Source organism: Sinocyclocheilus grahami, unplaced genomic scaffold (genome assembly GCF_001515645.1).
Source record: "Sinocyclocheilus grahami isolate Dianchi unplaced genomic scaffold, SAMN03320097.WGS_v1.1 scaffold33.1, whole genome shotgun sequence".
Lineage (NCBI taxonomy): Eukaryota > Metazoa > Chordata > Actinopteri > Cypriniformes > Cyprinidae > Sinocyclocheilus > Sinocyclocheilus grahami.
The window spans coordinates 1,071,427-1,083,877 of record NW_015505212.1 but is presented as its reverse complement, the minus strand read 5'-3'; the positions used below and the strand labels follow the sequence as shown (position 1 = coordinate 1,083,877).

Genomic DNA, 12,451 nt, shown 5'->3' with positions numbered 1-12,451 from the left:
ATTTCCTTCCATGACTGACTGACTTGTGAAAAATAAATGCAGAAATTGTGAGGAACATACTTGAATTTAAGTTTTTATTTGTGTTCAAATCATATTTGTGGTTACTTCTACTGAAATATGGCAGATGCATTGCACCAGGTTTGATGTCAATAATGTTATAGTATGGTATCAGAAGAAATGCAATCGAGTGTACTTTTTTTGCATCTTCTGGAGCTTGACAACCTCATTCACTTTCACTGTACAAAAAAAGTGTGATCTAAATATTCTGTGAAACTCTTTTTTTGTTCCACAGATGGAAGAAATTCATATTGGAGTAATATGAAGGAGCAAATGATAACAGAATTTTCATTTTTGGGAGAACTATCCTTTTAAAGTAACCTTTTTCCACTGTAAAAAACAACAACAACAAAAATAAACAAAAGTTTTACTCCTAAAGAGTAAAAAAGTAGCCATATAAAAACAGAAAAGGTATTTGTCATTTTCTGCCAAGATATTTTCTGTTAAGTTTACAGACATTTCCTTTAAGTCGATGCAATTTGTATTTCAAAATATGGTGAAAATCAATATGGATTTTTTTTTACAGACATTTAGATTGTACTTACGAACAAATGTCTAAAATTATAAACGCATAATAAATTACATTATAAAAGATGTATATGTATTTCTGCAGTAGCAACGTTAAATAGAAAACATTTGCTTTCAGTGTTCTTGTTAACTACAACTAGAATTGTTTTCATTAATTAAAATAAAATAAAAATATTAGATATAAAATGTAAACTTAAATTTAAAAAGCATAAACAAAAATGAGAAATTATACTTTGGCAACTAACTGAAAATAATTTTAAGAACTAAAATGATTAAAACAAACTAAAAAAATTAAAGTAAATTAAAACCAAGTAAAATTATATATATATATATAAAAAAGACTAACAAAAATGACAAAAGCACATAACAAAATTACAAAAACTTAAAACTAAAATTAAAATGAAAACTGAAAATATAAAAATAAAGGAATGTCCACACACACACACTAGCTACTATTTTCATCTTCAATGGTGTAATTATAAATACATATTACTAGTTACTTTCATATTACATAAATTATTCTTGAACTGACCAGCATATAAAAACATACATTTTAACATATAATGTTAAATTTTGATGTTAGATACATTAGAAGTAACTGTAATTAAATTACAGAAAAAATAAGAGTAATCCCTTACTTTACTTTTTCAAGGCATAATTCAATAAATTACTATAATTAATTACTTAATAATGCATTACACCCAACACTGTATATGTCAAAGTTGGGTCAAGCAGTGAAAACCTAAACATAAGTTAGTGTGCCTATAAGGCCTTCTCAATAAGTCAAGTTGAGCTCTACCAGTTGAGACAAGCATCTGTCCAAAGATGTGAAATACAGACGTCTCCACTTCCTTCCCACCCTCTTCCTCTCCTCCTCATCCTCCCCTTCCTGTCTGAAGTCTTCTGCTCTGGTCATGCTCTTTCAGAGGCTCTGCGCTTTGTGAGTTATAGCCAGAGGCGGGTGTGATGTTGTGGCCACTAATCTCCTGTGAATGAGGCCGTCCGTCTGTGTGCGTGTTGAACATGTGTGCCGTTAACTCAGCAGGGACTTTGTGGCTAACCGTTTTTCGACAGCGATGAAGAACCATCCCCAATCGCAGCAATGCAGAGATATGAGCCTGCTAGCGCTCACACAGAGACTGGCTTCAAGAGTGCTAAGCACGTGACACCTGTAACGGATGTTGCTTGTTAAGGTTTTACCATGCAGGAGAAAACTGATGCTATATAGAGCAGACATATGCTCTTAAAAATAAAGGTTCCATAGGGGGTTTTCAAAGAACAATTTTGGTTTCCTAAAGAACCTTTCAGTGAACATTTCATAAAAGAACCCTTTTTTTCTTATTGTGAAGAACATTTTAATTATCCAAAGAACCTTTTGTGCAATGGAAAGGTTTTCAAAGGTGTTAAAGGTTATTCATTGAACCATTGATGGCAATAAAGAACTTTTATTACAGTATATGAAACAAAAAAGTAAACTTTGTGGAGAAAGAAAAGAAAACAAGTTCACTAAATATAAGATTTTACCAACCACCACCCTATTTACAATTCATCCCAAAACTAAAGCAAAATATATTATAATATTTTGCATAGAGAAAATTAAACCTTCTTTACAGCCTTCAATGTATATTTTATAGTGGCATTATTTTCATGACAATTAAGAATTTATTAGTATTATTTTATTATTATTATTATTATTATTATTTGTTGCATTCAGAGGCGGACAGTAACTAAGTACATTTACTTGAGTATTGTACTTAAGTACACTTTTTGAGTATCTGTACTTTACTTGAGTATTATTTTTTCTGGGAACTTATGACTTTAACTTCACTACATTTGAAAGACAAATATTGTACTTTTCACTCCACTACATTTCTATCAAGATCCTCGGGTGTTCATTTTTTCCCCATAGGTTTTTAACATTCTAAAAGCTCTTTATTCCAAAGATACTACAAGCTAGTAGGTGTAATGTATTCTAAGTTGCTTCAGAAGTATTGCAAGTATTACGTACAACAATAAAACAGTGCATTGACATAAAAAAGGAAATTTACTTTTGGTACATAAGTACTTCTAAAAGCAAGTACTTCTGCACTTTTACGTAAGTAAACAGCTGTCTTTACAACTTTTACTTGTAATGGAGTCATATTTGACCAGCAGTATCTGTACTTTCACTCAAGTAATAGAGTTGAGTACTTTGTCCGCCTCTGGTTGCATTACCATACCATGAGAATTTGAGGGTGAAATGTTCTTAATTTTATTATTAAAATTCTAAATATTTGGATAGATAGATAGATACATACATAAAATGCATAGACAGATACACAAATACATAGATAGATACATAGACAATATAAAAATATAACTTTTTTCTCTTTTCCTTTCAATTTTGGGATGAAATATGAGTTTTCTGATGCCTGTGCAAAAACGAAAAAATCAAAAACGCACTACTTCTGTTTGTCATCATCGTAAACAGCCTCTATCTTCACGCACACAAACACTGATGTGTTGACAACAGGCAGCTGACTTCTGCTGTCAGCCACAGATGCTGTTAACAGCACTCATTCACACATACAGCGTGTGAGGCGGCTGGTATCACGCAGAGGGCATTAGGTCAGACAGAACACACATCCTGCCAGCTGTGTCACATGCTTCCTGTTTGTCTTTGAGTAGACGAGGAGCCTCCTGTGATGACCCGAAAATCAAACGCAAAAAAATAACTAACATTTCAATATTTCTGAATATTGTTATATATGTACATATGTATTTATATATATAAAAAACATAAGCATTCATTTAATTAGAATATTAATTAAATATATTTTTTTCATAAACATTTTTAATGTGAGCAATTAACTATTCAGCTGTAGTGAGCCGAGTGTTTGTGAGTTGCTATAGCAACAGGATGCTAGGGCTTTTGTTTACCTTAGCAACCACAGGGTAACCGGAGACTCGGAGGCTGATTAGCTTGCTAGCGTCAGTTCAATAAACAAGCGAAATTTATTCTTTTGTAGATATAGATTTGTTAGTAAATGCTGTTGAGATGGACTCTGAATCTTTGCATTACTCGTTGGATTTAGCCGCAGGTAATGGTTTGACTCTGAGCAGTGAGCAGAGAGCCGCTCTTCAAACCTCACTGGTCATTCTGAAGAGAAACTACAAATTCAGCCGGGTTTTATTTTGGGGAAAGATTTTGGGGATACAGTGCGACTATTTTATTGCTCAAGGAGTTGAAGATGATGAAATGAAAAACAAAAAGTCTTTGTACAGGTATGAAATCATGTAGCTTGTTTAGATAAGTGCTTGTTTACTCATTTTTTTGATCATTTGTGATCGTGAACGATGGCTAAATTTGTCTCACATAATAAGTTGACTTTGCAAAAATAAAATAACCTTTTATTGGTTTAATTACTCATTTCTTTTGAAAATGTAACCTAATTATGGTGGCCATTCAAGTGAAAGTTTCAAAAATTGTATAATGAAACATATTTTATTAGTAAAATGGTTTATATAATTATATATATATATATATAAGAACAATTTTGGTTTCCTATATTAAATATATTTATATATAATATCAATTATATAAATATATATGTAAATATTTTCAAAATATATATTGTATGAGTGTGTATTTATATATACATAATAAATATACACAGCACACACACATATATTATGTAATATATATATATATAGTAGGCCTATTAATTTATTTTATTTTACAAGACCCATTGTGTCAGTATTATTTGGAAAAACAGGGATATTCAATACCAATATCTGTTTAATCTTGTTAGTGAGTGATAAATTGTGTTCTTTCTGAAATGTAATTTTTATAATTTTTTATCATTAAACAGTTTAAACTGCATGGATTGGCACCTGTTACCCCCAGCCACTGAGACCATGATTGCAGATGTGGCATTAGCAGCACAAGGGCGATTCACAGGCGACCCGTCCCATGAGTACGAGCACACAGAGATGCGCATTAAGGGAGAGGGGGACGACGCCACGGAGGAAGAGGTCACGGTGAGAGGAGGGGCACTTGGGTTACACGACACAGATGGGGCTATAACGAGCATGCAGCTTTCTGGAAATAGGAAAATAGATTGAAGAAAATGAACAAAAGCCTATCTTCCTTGGCTAATGCGGTATATCTGCATTTCAGGATTGTGAGATGTTTGTGTCTTTATAAAACACAGATCTTGCTTTGTTGACCAATCTTTAATTTTTTAGCAATCAAAAGAGTCTAAACATTTCAAGGAAAATTGGACACACACAAAATGAATGTTGTGTTTATGTGGACGTGGTAATGTTTGGTTGTAAAACAACTGTTATTATTTATTCGGTTTTCTGTTTATTCATGGTTTATAATGGAGTAAACGTGGTAGATGGCAGGCGGCTTCTTCAATGTTTATGAAGCGGTTAACATGCCTCCGGTTCTGCAGGTGAAAGTGAATGAGGCAAGTAGACTGGCAACAGCCGTGTCAAACATCGATAAAGATGCGTCTGTAGTGCCACGTGGTGCATTTACCAAGAGCCCCAGCGGCAAAGTGCAGACAAACCGAAGCTTTGGAGGTATGTTTACTGTCAGACTCTTAGCCGTTCAGAAGTGTTTGTATATGCTTTCCACCCGCTATCAGATGCAGCTGTGTGAGTATAAAACTAAAGTCTGTATGTTTCCATTTCTTAGTAAAATGGAATCCATTTCAGTTATCTGAAGCCACTTTCTTGTAATCAGTCTTTAGTTCATCTGATTATGTTGTCATTTATCTGAATTGTCAGACCCTAGATCAGTTTAAATTTTGCACATGATTTGGGTGACCATATGTCCTCTTTTTTTCCCTGGCCCGGGATTTCTAAATTGCCAAAAATGTCCAGGTTTTGTCTTTGTTTCTCTATTGATGTGCTCTCTCTAGTCTTCATACATTATATGTATGAGCAATTGCATTGCTTTGAGCATTCTCTGTACATCCCACCTTCTTGCTTGCCACGATTGTTCGATTATGTACAATAGATACAAACAGTTTTGGCAATTTAGAAATCCTAGCCAGGACATGTCTGGGAAAAAAAGAGGATGTATGTTCACCCTACACTTGACTGCAGGTCTAGATCCCATCGAGGCTGCGAAACTGGGCAACTATCTGCACTTCCGTGAGCCGGTTAACCTGAAAAAGAAGTCCATCTTGGAAATGTCTCACCTAAACCCTGCTATTGACTTCCTAGATCCTTTGAGCGAGGACATTCCCAAAGGTAATTAAAAGGAACGATCTTTCATTACCTTTTTGTGTGATGATTTATTCGTGATGTGGTTTTATTTCCAGTCACAATATTGTTTCTGAAGGTACAGTGGGAGTCTCCAGCTCCCACCCTCAAGTCCTGTAATGAAACATTTGCATTGAATCGGACCCCTCTTTTGCTTTAGACTTAATAATTCAAAGGTGAACGACACCTGTTAGCACCACCATACTTTCCAAAAAATTATGCTGACATGCAAATTGCATTTAGGAAGCTTTAATAGTGGTGGGAAATATGAGGAGGGTGTAAAAGTCCTTCTGCAAGGCATCCCATGATCCCTGTAGCTGGATTTCCCTGGGTTAAAGACAGATATGATTTGGCAGCTGCCTAAGGCCGAGCGAAAGCCAAGGAGACATCTGGGGTGTTGTTCTGCAAACCATGATCCCGTTGTTCTCTTTGCTTTCTGGGAAGAAGCGTTTGAGGGAATGCCATTTTCTACAACAACTATAAATGTCCCACTCGTATATCTCGTGTGTCTTCCTGCCATGTTTATCAGTTGGGAGTGAACTAACAAAACAGTTACTCAGAAATGTATTCGTATGTTGTTGTTCCACACAAATTCAAGTCAGACATAAGCTTGCTGAAAGGTAGTCATCAAGCACACTTCATGAGGCTACAGACCACTACTGATTATTTAACATTGAGTTCCTCAAGGAATATCTGGTTCTGCTGATCCTGAATCTTAACCAGATGGAATCTGACTTGTTTAACATACCGAGCGAAGCACTAGAGCATCACTTTGAGCCTTGACATTTACAGAAAACATAGCTTATGACTCTTGCATAAAAGCGCTCATTGCAAGATTAAGAGTGACCTCCTGTTGAATGCAACCTCAGTTTCTCAGTAGAGTTTGAAGGCACAGTCAACCTACTGGACACATGCCCAGACTTTAAGTGTGGTAGAAACATCTCAGCTGTTTCATTAAAGGAGGTGATCTGTCCTTTCTTTCTCTTTCTAAGGGATGGCCCCTAACCTCAGGCAATACTAGGCTAAGTTGATTTGTTTTGTCTCTAGAAACTGAAAAAGTAGTGCAGGTTTCAGACAGAGGGCATTTACCCACCCTGCGTAACAGTTTCTTCTTTTCCCCTTGACCAATCAGGTGGAAAAAAACCCAATCCCCTCTCAAGAAGTGCCAGAGGTGAACAGGTTCATCTGGACGCCTCAAATAGTGGGTAGCGGATACTGGGAATAGGCGGTGATATTTCAGGTTTCCTTGAATGTGGCCTGGAGAAGGAAAAAGTGGGGAGATTTCCCAAGAACTTGGAAAGGCTGAAAATATTGTATAACCGTATGACTTTTAAGCCAAATATCACTGGAAGAAATGAAGGGTAATGGTTTCGTTCAGTGTTGATGGAAGTAACTTGTCTTGATATGCCAGGCTAATTTAATATCGCATCTTTTGGACGAGAAAATCTAATTACTACATATTATCCTCAAAAGCTTTTCTAATTAGTGAGCGCTCTATAGAACTGCCGCCTATAAATATTTGAAGTCATAATAAAGCAAAGAGACACAATGGACATTATTGTAGACTTTTGAGTGTTTTAGGTTGAACATTGTTAGCAGTTAATGTTCAGTGCTGCAATTCAAACACAGACTTCACTGGCATCGGGCTTCGCAGTATTGGGCGCAAGCCAATGCCGGCAGCTGGATGCAGGGGCCACCCAGACAGAAAGACACCAGAACGCCTCTTCTTTATATACTGCTGTGATAATAGTTATCTATAACTGAGCCAACTCCCTGTCACACGACTTTCTTCTCCAGATTTTACTCTGCGTCTGTCACACTATCACACAGTCTGGACTCTGTCAGTGGTTATGTGTAATGGTCAAAAATTCAGGTTCAGTTTATGCAAAATGCTTTTTGCCTTTTTCCCCCTTTGATCTTGCACAGTAGGATAATTCTGGTCTTTTTCTTGTCATTTTTGCTTACTGTGTGTGTGTGTGTCCTTCATGCAGGGTCATGGAGCCTCCAGCTTGAGCGGGGCAGCACTATGTGTGTATTACGCAGTTTGCTCTGGCTGGGTCTCACCTTCTTCCACATTCCCCAGACCCCTCAGCATGGATACATCTACATGGGAGACGGACTGATGAACCTTGACCTGCCCTTCATGTTATAGCAGCCAAAAGGACTGTTTCTAGTATTGGTGCCACATTTTAAAGACCGCAAAAGCTTCAATCTCGCTCTAACGTGAATGTGTAATCAACTCTGTGATTTACTTGCACTGTAATTTTTTTTTAATTTAATTTCAGGAAAACATAAACATGTCAGCATGTTTGGAAAGTTGAAGTTGCATTGGTGTTTCAACCTTTAAGGCAGTGACAAACGGTTACCTCGGTTTTTCTCTGGCGCAAACACATGCAACAGCTGCAAGTGAGGGAAACGCTTTATTTGCGAATCTGCCCTTGCAATAATATAATTTAACATTTCTCCAAATCACACTGTGGAAAGCCAAATCAGAGGGCTGGACATACAGTTCTAGAGTTACATTACAGTGATCTCTGAATTTACATTTTGATGGTTTATCAATTAACAGTCTCTTTGTGCCAGAGGCAGGTACAAATCCTTTGTCATAGATCCTCTCAGTCCCATGAAAGTCACTCTTTTGATTGGGTTAGCAGCTGTGTCCATCAGTGCTTTATGTACAGTGGTTTGGGGCTGTATCTGACGTTGTTTTTCAGGGCAGGATGTCCTACAGTCATTCTCTTCTTACACCACTTCAACCCTGTCTTGAAGATGGGCTTCACAGACTTCACAGAGTAACGTGTCAGATACCTGCAACAGACCATAAGAGACTGTCTGATTAATGGCATGTACCTAATCTAAAAATGGCACATGAAAATATGACTCATCAAATATGTGACGTTATTACATCTTTCTAAGGTAACCGTACCGGTTGAGAGGTGGGTTGGGTTTAGGTTTTGGAACATGGCCTTCAGGTAAAGGGGGTTTATGATCTGGTAGGAGTCCTAAAAAGAAATGAGGAACTGGTTAAATGATTGTAACTGTTAATAAGGACACCGAAACAGATGAGTAGCTGATGCATGTATTTTTTGCATTAGGATTTTAGGTTAAAATATATATATAATTATATATAAGGCAAAGTGTGTATGTTTGGACCTTTATTTTTTTTGCCTTAACTAGTTAATTTTACATGGTTCTATATTCCATATAGTTTCTCAGTTAATATGAGATTAAAAATGCTAATACTAAAAAAAGAGAATTAACAGAATGTGGTTTAAACTGTTTTAGATGTTGTATTACATTGATTTTATTGAAGCGGAGCAACACTGAGCATTTTCATACAACATAAACATTAGAAAGCTCCAACTCACCTGCACGATGGGCCATCTGTACACAAATTACTATCTTGGTATGTTCCTGAGCACAGAGGCCTGTAATGCGCCGGGGAAGCATCCCACCATCTGAGCGAATGAACTGCCTGAGTAACAGCACGTCCTGCAGCAGTAGAGAGAGAGAGAGAAGTCTTAAAGATAATGAGAGAAAAATAATGGTGCACAGAATCATCACATGGGAGTACTTACGGTGTAGTTGTACTTGTTTTGTAGGTTCCATCTGTAGATGGGACAGGAAGCTGTGGGGTTGGGAGGCTGTGGTTGCTCAGATGTAGGCTCAATAACACCCTCTATCTGATAAAAGAGTGACAAAAAGAAGCATAATTATAGTATTGTAAATAATATCAAGTTGAAGTGTGACTAACACAAGACAGATACTACTGGGGAGTTATTGTTCTATCCTGGATGCTTGAGAAAGGATCGTCCTTGCAACTGGAAAATTAGTTTCGTTTATTATTTGCACCTTCTTTTGTAAAATGTACATTTGAGAGAGAAGGTGTTACTTACAACTGTGGTTTTGCCTTCTTTCTTCTCCACCACTGTAAAACACACAACAAGCACAAGTGATTTATGACATTCACTAATGTAGACATTCACAGCGACACAGAAGTGAACTACAGTAAACATCTAGCTACGATAACATTAAAAATTGCACAATTTTTTTTTCTCCATACAAATGTTCTCGTCAAAATGACTGAATAAAACGGAAAAATTTACTTTCTTTTTTTTCTCTCCAGCGTATTACTTTAATGACAACATGCACTCAAGCTGTTTGTGCAACCCATCTGACTTATGACACGTATTTAATGTTAAAGATGAGTATAGACTGTTAAATATAGACCTTATAACACGTCTTTGAACATTTTTTATTAAATTTCAATTTTAAATAATTAAATGTTCTATTACATCCCAGATTTTCGATGTGCACTCAGACATTTAAACTGCATATAATATAATATAATAGCTCAATAAGAGTTATGACATGAAGAGGACGTTGCAGGGCGCTGTGCAGGTGTCCTGAAATCAAACTCCAGTGAACTCACAATAAATTAATTAATAAAAAAAAATATATATATATATAATTTTTTTTTTAATAAATAAAAATCGGTTATTTCTATGGACAGATTTCACCAAATTAATGATTGACATTTTTAGTGTCTGGTATCAGTGTACTTAGTTTATTATATTTTTTTATTTAGTGGCGGAAACGGGCTTCCATAGGTATCAGTGTTATGTATGCTCAATCATGCTGTTTCTTTAAATGAACAGAATAAAACCTAACATAAATTTTAACTTTAACTTTTTTTTATTTATTTCATATAACATTCAGTTTACACTATGGTACAACAAAATTAGAACGCAATAATTACAATTAACAGCAATAGAGAGAGAAAAAGAAAACATAAACAATACCACAGCTCAAAATAGAAACATAATAAATAATAAAGGAAGAAAGAAGAGGGCATTATACAGAATTATATATATATTAAAAAAAACATTAAATACAGTAGAAAATGTATATGCAAATTGCAAATTGTACATGTTCTGAGTGCTTTCTTGTTAATCGAAACTGAAATTGTAAGTAAATAATGTTTTTTATCTCTTCTAAAAATACTACAAATATAGGTTTACAATGCTACAAAACATTAATTGCAATAGGTCATACTGTGACGGACAATGACCTTTCTGGAAGAACAATCTAGACGAGCTGATGTCAGTGACAGGTGAGTCAGATAAAAAGGTGAGTTTGTGACATGTAAAAGAAAGCTGTATTTGTAAGCATGACATTGACATGTTAGCAATAAAGAGATTGCATACTGGCTTAGTTACTGAATGAAAAAACAAATCGCTACTTAATAATTTCATATAGTCTTGATGCGCCATGTTTTAATGTGCATAAACTGTTTGTGGCATCCCCCCCCCCATTTTACATTCATTGTGTTAAACAACAGGTGTGGAGATATGAACTAGTTGAACACAATTAATGAATTTACTAACGTAACGGCACTCTTGTAATGCAAGGTTGTTTTCTTAGATGAAAAATTTGATGTAACCCCTTTGAACTAATGCTGTGCAGCCTGGTTTTTGCTTTTGCAACAGTTTATGACTTCATGCTTATCATGAATGCAGTGGAAACTGCTCTCTAAGGGCTGAACAATAACAGACGCTTGCCTCAATGGCATATCTTGTCTACTATCTGCACTAGCTCCACAAGAAGCAAGATAGTTCAAAGAAATGAACAACAAAGGGGAAAAATGCAGTCGCTTTATCTGAATATACAAGGTATCTTCTATTGTACTGTGATTTATAATGACACAATGATTTATAAGTTCACAATGGATTGGTTCACAATGTTCACTTTGTGGTGATGCAGTGATTTACTTGCATACTATCAGTCGCTGATCTTGGACTTTTCTCTTGTAACTGTTAAAAACTTAGCATATAAATCGAACTGTACCTGCATAACTAGATTTTGGCAGACGTCACAGTGTCTAAATGAAAGTATTGGAAATAATTCATTCACATTATCTTTCTATGAAGTTTTATGTAATTTGATCTAGACAGTTGTTCTATAGTATAGCTTTCACTGGCATGAAGCATCTTTCATCAATTAAAAAAAAAAAAAATCCTGGATTTAATACTGTAAGCAGTTGTGTCACTGAATGTTTATTGAATGGCTTTTTAAATATGAATCCTTTTCATAAATCATATTGATTTGAATCCGCCAGAGCAGAAAGGTAGGACTCAGGTTACAGTTTTTGGCATAAGCCAAGACTTCACTCTCTGAATTTATGAGGACTTGTGGTCTGGAAATGTTTTTCTCCCAGATTTTCACTGTGTCAAATTCGTTAATTTGTGCACTAAATAACCTCGAATATATCTACACTGTCTTAATGGGGGTTACAGTTTTTGGCATAAGCCAAGACTTCACTCTCTGAATTTATGAGGACTTGTGGTCTGGAAATGTTTTTCTCCCAGATTTTCACAGTGTGTCAAATTCGTTAATTTGTGCACTAAATAACCTCGAATATATCTACACTGTCTTAATGGGAAATGACAGTAAATAAACGTATGTATGTGTTGATACGAGACATTTTTTGGACATTAAGCCTAAGGTGGTGTTTTGGTTGAAACACTCTGGAGTAGTAAAACAGTGATGTAGACAAGATGTGAAAGTTCCCAGCTGCCTTTCCGAAGTTTGGGGGGGGGGGGGGGGGGGG

At 35.7% G+C, this 12,451-nt stretch overlaps 2 protein-coding genes across 2 annotated transcripts; one reads left to right on the top strand and one right to left on the bottom strand.

The window, feature by feature from the left end:
• Nucleotides 1–3,521: 3,521 nt before the first annotated feature.
• On the top strand, nt 3,522–8,154 carry LOC107579672 (radial spoke head protein 9 homolog). The gene is made up of 5 exons (XM_016265477.1): nt 3,522–3,849; nt 4,437–4,605; nt 5,025–5,154; nt 5,683–5,829; nt 7,833–8,154. Exons 1-5 carry the CDS (start codon nt 3,623–3,625, stop codon nt 7,991–7,993), a joined length of 834 nt encoding a protein of 277 aa, XP_016120963.1. The 5' UTR covers nt 3,522–3,622; the 3' UTR covers nt 7,994–8,154.
• Nucleotides 8,155–8,378: 224 nt separating this feature from the next.
• On the bottom strand, nt 8,379–9,857 carry LOC107581188 (28S ribosomal protein S18a, mitochondrial-like). The gene is made up of 5 exons (XM_016266728.1): nt 9,738–9,857; nt 9,420–9,524; nt 9,210–9,333; nt 8,768–8,843; nt 8,379–8,649 (listed from the first exon to the last, which is right to left on the bottom strand). Exons 1-5 carry the CDS (start codon nt 9,855–9,857, stop codon nt 8,505–8,507), a joined length of 570 nt encoding a protein of 189 aa, XP_016122214.1. The 3' UTR covers nt 8,379–8,504.
• Nucleotides 9,858–12,451: the final 2,594 nt, after the last annotated feature.

Coding starts and splice junctions, on each gene's coding strand:
- LOC107579672 (XM_016265477.1), top strand. CDS start 3,623: ATGGACTCTGAATCTTTGCATTACTCGTTGGATTTAGCCGCAGGTAAT. Junction 3,850..4,436: donor AACAAAAAGTCTTTGTACAG/GTATGAAATCAT, acceptor ATCATTAAACAG/TTTAAACTGCATGGATTGGC. Junction 4,606..5,024: donor CCACGGAGGAAGAGGTCACG/GTGAGAGGAGGG, acceptor CCGGTTCTGCAG/GTGAAAGTGAATGAGGCAAG.
- LOC107581188 (XM_016266728.1), bottom strand. CDS start 9,857: ATGTTTACTGTAGTTCACTTCTGTGTCGCTGTGAATGTCTACATTAGT. Junction 9,334..9,419: donor AAAACAAGTACAACTACACC/GTAAGTACTCCC, acceptor CTACTGCTGCAG/GACGTGCTGTTACTCAGGCA. Junction 8,650..8,767: donor CCCAACCCACCTCTCAACCG/GTACGGTTACCT, acceptor GGTCTGTTGCAG/GTATCTGACACGTTACTCTG.